Genomic DNA, 8,821 nt, shown 5'->3' on the forward strand with positions numbered 1-8,821 from the left:
AAGTTTTCAAGGTTTTTGTCATAATTTTCATCATTAACATAAGCAAAAATTTCATCATCCATGCTTGTTGTTATTGGTGTCGTTTATTTTCTGTTGATCGAAACGCCAATCTCTGACGATGATGTGCTGTAGGATGAGGTCGGGGTTTTTCATTTTGGCAGCGTCACAGCTTTCAATGCACACTCTGAACATTGTCGTCATTGAACTGTGTCGTCATTGCTGGTGTTGTCAGTTGTTGAGGTATCTGCGCGTTTCACGACTGGGTAGCACGAGATGACGTTTACTTCAATCGATTTTAAATAATCAATGACGCCATTTCTATGGCATTTCTGAACGTTGCTCATTGAAAAAATGATTTTTTAATGAGCATTTTGTTCGCTTTAATTTTGCAGTTATCGTTGTTCTTTTAGTTACCGATAATTTTTTTCGTTGGTTTTGTGATTTTATTTTCAACAGTTTTCCCATTGTTGTCGTAATGTTGAATTTTCCTCGTTCCTTTCATCCATCTCAGGACTGTTATTTATTCGTGGTCTCTTTTTTGATCTAACCAGCGTGAAAGGTTTTTCGATTTTTTTCTGTCTGCGTCACCACAGCCATTGACCACAGGTTAGAGTTGGTGGAATTGTTGTTGCTGCTTCTGGTGTTATTTGTTGTTGGGTTAACCTTATCTTGAGAAACAATGGCGTTGTTTTTGATAACTGACTCGCTCGTGCGAACTTTCTCAATATTAGGTGCTGCATTATTTATAATGTTTTTTAGCGCCGATATTTGTTTAGCATGACTGTCAAGTGTTCTAAACAAACATGCTTGTTGCATATCGAGCATTTCTTTCAGCTCTTTTCTAATATTTTCAAAATTTATTTGCACAACTTTGTCTAGCGAAGGTACTTTATTCATATTTGCACTGGCAAAAATTGTGCATTTATCAAGAATATTATTTAATTTCATTACCTTTAAAATTACAAGACATTCAATTAATTTATCATTCTTTCTTGTGGCACCTTTCGGCAAACTTTTTTCCATTTCTTCATCCTTAAAGTTGTCAAACTCACTTTTCAGAGTTTTAAGAGCAGACACAATATCTTCATTTGTATAGAAATTACAAATGTTACAAATTAACGACTCGTCGTCCTACAAATTCGAATTATTAACTAAAAAATATAACAATTCGTTTACAAGAACTTGCCTCGTCGCCATTTTTTCCGGAAGCCCATATATACATACGAAACGAAACGAAATTTTATTTGCTCCATAAAATTAAAAAAGAATTTAATGATAAGAAAAGGGCTGACCATGATAGAATTCTTATTGGAATTCATCGAGCATGGCCACCGTAACAGAAAATACAAATTATGTTTCTAGTTTTCTATATAAATTATACACCTTTGAATGTAATGGTCCGTGAATAATTCACAATTAAAAACCGACACATACATTTATGTGTGTTTTCAATAAAAACGTTTTTAACCTATTTTTGAAGTTCTTTTGCATATTTTCATTACAAAAACCATTCCATACTCTTGGACTTTTACATATAATATGTGAAAAGAGTATATTCGTTTTTGATTTGTTAGCTAAAATGTTATTTAATCGTCTATTGTTAGTATTTAAATTGAAATAGTTATTGAAAATATGCGGGAGCTTATTAGTTAGCTGCCTATACACAAAAACGGCGATGCAGTACAAGATCAATTTATTGAAATCTAAATTGTTAGTTGTTGTGAATAGTTGATGAGTGTGGGCTTGTTTTCTTGACAACGTGATAATCCTGATTGCCCTTTTCATCAGTATCATGATAGGATGGGTGGTTGATTGGTATGCACTGGCCCAAACTACATTGCAGTACGTCACGTTAGGCAAACAAATGGCATTGTAGAGCACGTTTAAACATCGTTTTGGGAGGAAAAATCTGACCCTGCTGATTATTCCAATTGACCTTGCCAATTTGTTGGATATGTAATCAACATGGGACTTGAAACTCAGTTTCTGATCTAGAAATACACCCAGAAATTTTACTGTTTTACTTTCAGTAATTTCAAGATTATTAATTTCGATTTTGAACGGCTCTTTATAATTTAAATATTGTATTGGTCCGAATACAATCATTTGAGTTTTTGAGTTGTTAATTGTTAACCTGTTGCTGTTGAACCAAGAAACAACGTGTTTTACGTTATCGTTCGTTTTTTCAATTGTTTCGTTGATGTTTTTTCCGCTACTAAAAATGTTAGTATCATCAGCGAAACAAACATAGTCGAAATAGTCTGTTGCATTTGGAAGGTCGTTGTTGAACAATATAAATAAAAGTGATCCCAAAATGCTTCCTTGAGGGACACCAACTCCATTTGGCCGTAATGACGAATACTTGTTTTTCCAGCAAACAAACTGTTTCCTTTCTGACAAGTAGCTTTGGAACCATTTCAAAATCACACCCCTTATGCCATAGTGTTCCAACTTGTCTAATAAAATTGCGTGATCAATGCAATCAAAAGCTTTGGAAAGATCAAGACAAGTTCCAACAACAAAATGTTTTTTTTTCCGTGAGTATTCCGAATTTTCTTATTAGTTCTATAATAGTCAGTTCTGTCGAGTATTTTTCACGAAAACCAAACTGATGACTGGAAAGAATGTTATTGTTTTGTAAATAAGATGTGATTTTTTTATACATTATTTTTTCTATTATTTTAGAGAAAGTTGACAAGAGTGAGATGGGTCGAAAATTTGATGCATCATTGTTTCCAGTTTCTTTTTCTATTGGTATAATTTTTGAAATTTTTAAGCATTGCGGAAACACACCATCCATAATGGAAAAATTGATGATGTGTTCAAGAATAGTTGCTGATGAGTTGATTGTTTCTATAATGACTTTTGTTGGAATGACATCCCAGCCACTGGAAGATTTCGGAATCAACAATTTAGCCGTAGATATAATTTCATCTGCCGATACATAAACACAAAAAAATAAATTCGAAACCCTGTTGCGAAGATATAATTTCCAATTATTATCAACGTTAAAGGATTTCATCAAATTTGGTGCTATGTTTACGAAATGTTCATTTAGAAAATTTTCAGGATCTTCTATTAGTTGGTCGTTTGAAGTTAATTGAATATTAGAACCATGTCTACTAGAAATATTTGAAACTTCTTTTATAATTGACCATATTTTTCTAATGTCTTTTTTATTTTGCTCAATTTGTTGAAAATAATATTGACGTTTTGATTTCGTTATCAACTTTGTACAAAATTGACTAAAGCTTTTGAATTTTTCATATTTTTCCTGAACAGGATTTTTCAGAAACATTTTGTATAAATATTTTTTGTTGTTGATCATTTTTTTAATATCTTTTGATATCCATGGTTTTTGTTTCATCAAAAGTTTTTTTTTCAGTGATTGTATTAAACACGCATCATAGAAACAGGACTGAAAAATTTTGATAAATCTTTCAAAAGCCATATCAACATTTACACACCCAAAAACTTGGCTCCAATCTGATGACAGTAGATGTTCATTTAATTTTCTTATACGATGTGCTGAGAAAGAAAACTTGTTGATCGAATAACATTCGTTATTGGTTTTTGTTGAATGCTTAGCACAATCTGACTCACGTATGCACACAAAAACTGGTAAATGATCAGATAAATCACAAGCAATTGTTCCACAGAGAAAACTGATATGATTTGTTTTTAAAAATATATTGTCGAGTAGTGACTGTTTGAGGACGAAGATTCTAGTTGGTACGTGAATGGTTTGCACCAGACCATATGAAATTATTAACTGTTGTAGTTTTGTTGAATCAAAGCAATCAATATTGAAATCACCAGTGATGAATAGCGATTTATTTTCTGAACTTATAAAAGTTATTGCTTCTTCTAAGTGGCAAAAATAAGTTTTAAGATGGAGATCGATACGTTATAATTATTATTTTATTTTTTTCAGGTTTTTGGTGACAAATTTCTAAGACCAATGTTTCAAAATCAAGCGGAAGTTTTTTATTGATTTCATCACGAACCTTGCAGTTTAACCTATCTGACACATAGCATTTAATTTATGTTGTCGATTTTTGCAAAAAAAATTATATCCTCTTAAGTTTACTAAATTATGGTTTTCACTACGCAGCCAAGTTTCTGATATAGCAATAACATCAAAAAAAACATCCAATTGATCGATAAAATCTTCTAGTTCTGACAATTTATTGATGAGACTTCTTATATTTAGATGAATCAAATTAAAATTTTTACCACTGTTAATTTTATTATTTTTACTATAATTTGCATAAGTTGATTTAAAATTGTTTATACATGAATGAAAATTACACATTAATTTAAATTTATTTTGAATTTCATTGTAGTTATCAGTTTCATCATCATCATCATCTAGGATATTTAGCTTATCCATCTTTCTTTGTTTTTTCAACAGTAACTTCAGCTTTTTTATTTAATTGCCACTCGCGCACTATAATGTGTTGCGGCAATATCGCTGGGTTCTTTATTTTTTTAACGTCATTTCTATCAATGCAAACTCTGAACATAGAGGACTCTATATCATCTTTAGTTTTATCATCAGAATAGTTGACTGTGTTGTTATCAATACTATTTTCAGATGCTGTCGATTTTTTCTTAAACTGTTTAACGACTGGATAGCATGATAAAACTCTAATTCCGTTAGTAGTCAGATATTCTACGACATCATTTCTGAGGCATTTGCTAATGTTGCTTAGACAGAAAACAGATTTTTTAATTAACTCTTTGTCTGCCTTTAATTTACCGTTATCTAGAATTTTTTGTCCAATAATTCTAACTGGTTTTTTCTCAACTGTCTTAGAGTCAGCTACCTTGTTGGTTGATAATTTTGGTTTGTTGTCTGCTTTTGAGTTGTTGCTGAGCTGTTGAGATTTCTTTCGTTTATAAACAAGCAAGAATGGCTGAACATCATCGCTAATTGGACTGTCATATGCATCCGACCATAGTGGTTTATTGACTAGTTATTCAGTGGTATTAATTTCTAAATTTTTATTTATTTCAGCATTATTAACGTCTAATTTATTTTCAACAGTATCAACAAGTTTTTCCAACTTAACGGTATTAATGTTGTTATTTTCAGTAGATTCTATAAATTTATTTATTTCAACAACATTATTTTTTATTATTGAAACAGCTTCGACAAGTTTATTAAACTGCATATGTTGACTGTGCAACATTTCAATTAGTTCACGTTTAATTATTTGAAAGTTTATCGTTAACAAACTTTCGACGTTTGGAGCTTTATTTAAGTTAGAACTCACAAATATAGAGCACTTTTCCCAATATTTATTCTCCTTTAAATATTTCATTATGAAAATACATTCAAACAATTTCTCTATTTTCCTATTCCCGCGAGGCTGAAACTTTTCAATTTTTTCAATTTTCAAATTAACTAATTCGTTTTTCAGAGCTTTAATAGCATTATCAATATCCTCAAAACTGTAAAATTCAACAATGTTATTTACAAACGAGTCATTTTCACTTAAACTCAAATTATTTTCAAGAAAATATAAAACTTCATTGTTTACAAGCGACCTCGCCATGTTGAAATACATACATACATACATACATTTAATTCTTTCTGTATTTTGGATGGAGCGTTAAAATACCTGTCTGTGCGAAGCGTTTAACATAGATTAAAGCTGAACCCGGATATGATTATTACTTCCCTATAGTTCTAATCAATTATGGGTTCATTCATACATACATACGAAACGAAACGAAATTATTTATTTGCTTCTCAAAATTGAAAATTAAAAGAAAGCAGGATGACCATAATAGAATTTATATGAAATTCATCTAGTATGGCCACCTAAACAGAAATGTTCCATGTTCACACAAATTTTCAGCAAATAATAAAAATTTTCTCTAAATGATCTATGAGAGGTATGTTAGATGTTAGTTGTTAGTAAATTAACAAACTCAACTATGTTAGCAAAACAGGTGTTAGTTGTTAGTACGATGGTTCATGGTTTATGTATAACAATGTTTGGTATCTATCCAGAAAAACACGGGATAGACATTACATAGTTATCTATATATTTAAGCAATATATAGAATTATAAATATATATACATTGTTCTAAAAGTTAAAGAGAAATGTGATGTAATATATGTATGTAATGTATGAAATACATACATACACACATACATACGAAACGAAAGGAATATTTTATTTGCTTCCCAAAATGACAATCAAGAAGGCAGGATGACTATGATCGAGCTCGTGATGAGCTCATCTTGCACAGCCACCCTGTCACAAATAAAACAACAAATGGTAAGAATATTCAGGAAAATGTAACATCATATAACTAAATTATTTTGACTAAATCAACAGAACTTAATTCTTAAGTTTAAAATAAAATTTTTCAGTTTCCGCCTAAATTTAACATCAGACATTGAGTCAATTTTAAAATTGTTCTTTAATAGCAAATTCCAAATTCTTGGTCCTCTGCAATATACGTGGAAGAAGAGAATGTTTGTTTTTGATGAATTTGATCTAATGTAATTTTGTCTCTTGTTGTTGCTGCAAGAGTAGTAATGATTGAATATTGATGGTAACTTGTTTGTCAGCTGTTTGTAGACAAAATTAGCCGTGAAGTAGGCATTCACCTGATCAAAATTCAAATTTTTCGTTGACAAAATAATGGCAACGTGTGCGATTGCTTTGTTGATGATGTAACTAGCCGTACTGCCCTCTTCATTATTAATCGGATCGGATCGGTGATCGTGCGATAGGTACCAGCCCAGACTATGTTGCAGTAAGAGATGTACGGTACGCATATGGCGTTATAGAGCATGTTTAACGTTCTTCTTGGAACGTTAAATCTAAATTTGTTGATAACGCCAAGTGCTTTCGCCATTTTTCCTGATACGTAATTTACATGGTGTCGAAAACTTAATTTTTGGTCAAGGTAGACACCTAGAAATTTAACTGATTTGCTTTCGCTTATTTCTAGTCCATTAATTGTAATCTTATACGGTTCTTTGTAGTTCAGATACTGAACCGGCCCAAAAATAATCATTTGAGATTTTTTGTTGTTTAACGTTAATTTGTTGTTTTGAAACCATTTGACCACTTCTTTAATGGCAATATTGGTTTTATATAAAAGTTCATGAATATTTTCACCTTTACTAAAAATATTAGTGTCATCGGCATAACAAACAAAATCAAAAAACTTCGATGCTTTGGGAAGATCGTTTATAAAGATCACAAACAGTAGTGGACCCAATATGCTTCCCTGGGGAACTCCAAAGTTATTTGTTAGTATCGTCGAATTTTTGTTCTGCCATCTAACAAACTGTTTCCTATCGGTCAAGTAGTTACTAAGCCATCTTAGGGGTGTTCCACGGATTCCATAATAATTTAACTTTTCCATCAAAATGCTGTGGTCGATGCAGTCAAAGGCTTTTGACAGATCGATGCAAGTTCCAATGACAAAGTTTTTATTTTCTGCAGCTACTCCAATTTTACGGATCAACTCCACGATTGCCAACTCTGTTGAGTGTTTATCACGGAAGCCAAATTGAGAGTCTGAAATTATGTTATACTTTTGAAGAAAATTGACAATTCTTTTGTACATCAATTTTTCCATAATTTTTGAAAAGGCCGGTAGTAACGCTACAGGTCGATAGTTGGTTATATCGGTATTACTGCTTTGCTATTGGAATTACTTTTGCCACTTTGAAACATTGAGGAAATATGCCTGTTGCAAATGAAAAATTAACCAGATAACTCAAAATTTGAGCTGTTGAGTTGATTGTGAAAATAACAATTATTGAAGGAATGTCATCAACACCACTTGAATATTTGGGTCGTAAACTTTTTGCCGTCTCGACAACTTCTTCAAATGAGATATCAAGACAAAAAAAGGAATTTGAAAGTTTATGGTGCATTGTTTGCTTCCATTCAGAATTTTTCGTAAAATCTTTCATCAAATTTGGAGCTTGGCTTATGAAGTGTTTAAGTGCATCTTCAGGATTGTCTAAAACCTGTTCATCTGAGGTTAGTAACTTTTCATTTTTATCATCTTTACTTTTATTTATTATTTTTAAAATATTCGACCACGTTTTTTTGCTGTTATTTTTTGTTCGTTGAAACAAGTCACTGAAGTATTGTTTTTTTTAGCTTATTGTTGAGATTTGAGCAACGTTTGGCAATTGATTTAAATTTCGTGTATCTTATCCCGGTTGGATTTTCGAGAAATTTTTTATATAAAGAATTTTTATTTTTGAGTAAAATACTAAATTCTTTTGTAATCCATGGTTTGTTACAGAGAAAATTTCTAGATTTTTTGACATTTTCCATTAAGCAACAGTCATCGAAAAATTTTTTAAATAGGTCAATGAATAGTTTGAAAGCATCATTTACATCATTGCATAACAAAACATCTGACCAATCGTTGATACATAAAGCTTCATTAAGTTTGTTTATTCTACTTTTTGAAAAGGAGTAGATTTGTTGATTCTTTACGTATTTGGACTTATTTTTGTTAATGGAAGAACTGATAGTGACGGTGATGGGCAGATGGTCCGATATATCATGAACGTGCACACCACATAACGCTACCTGTTGCGGAAAGTTTGTGAAAAAGCAGTCGATGATTGATTGCTTTTCAACACTGATTCTTGTTGGAAGCGTTATTAACTGATCAAAACTGTAGCAGGTAAAAAGTTGACATAAATACATTTTGTTAACATCATCGTTCGTGTCACTCATATCAATGTTGAGGTCACCTGTGATAACAACATGCTTGTTTTCAACGTCTATTTGTTGCAATATAATTTCCAATTGCTGCAGGTAA

The 8,821-nt window shown here is 31.5% G+C and overlaps 3 protein-coding genes across 3 annotated transcripts; all 3 read right to left on the reverse strand.

Moving 5' to 3' along the window:
* Positions 1 to 543: 543 nt before the first annotated feature.
* On the reverse strand, positions 544 to 1,197 carry HELRODRAFT_175911 (hypothetical protein; the record flags this gene model as incomplete). The annotated part of the gene is made up of 2 exons (XM_009023272.1): positions 544 to 1,131; positions 1,183 to 1,197. The coding sequence occupies 2 exons, from the start codon at positions 1,195 to 1,197 to the stop codon at positions 544 to 546; spliced, it is 603 nt and encodes a 200-aa protein (XP_009021520.1).
* A 3,188-nt stretch (positions 1,198 to 4,385) lies between these two features.
* On the reverse strand, positions 4,386 to 5,561 carry HELRODRAFT_175912 (hypothetical protein; the record flags this gene model as incomplete). The annotated part of the gene is made up of 2 exons (XM_009023273.1): positions 4,386 to 4,975; positions 5,243 to 5,561. The coding sequence occupies 2 exons, from the start codon at positions 5,559 to 5,561 to the stop codon at positions 4,386 to 4,388; spliced, it is 909 nt and encodes a 302-aa protein (XP_009021521.1).
* Positions 5,562 to 6,212: 651 nt separating this feature from the next.
* HELRODRAFT_175913 (hypothetical protein) lies at positions 6,213 to 8,706 on the reverse strand (the record flags this gene model as incomplete). Its single annotated transcript, XM_009023274.1, has 5 exons — positions 6,213 to 6,270; positions 6,415 to 6,629; positions 6,710 to 6,885; positions 7,841 to 8,009; positions 8,587 to 8,706. The coding sequence occupies 5 exons, from the start codon at positions 8,704 to 8,706 to the stop codon at positions 6,213 to 6,215; spliced, it is 738 nt and encodes a 245-aa protein (XP_009021522.1).
* Between the last annotated feature and the right edge of the window lie 115 nt (positions 8,707 to 8,821).

The sequence above is a fragment of the Helobdella robusta genome, assembly GCF_000326865.2.
Source record: "Helobdella robusta unplaced genomic scaffold HELROscaffold_35, whole genome shotgun sequence".
NCBI lineage: Eukaryota > Metazoa > Annelida > Clitellata > Rhynchobdellida > Glossiphoniidae > Helobdella > Helobdella robusta.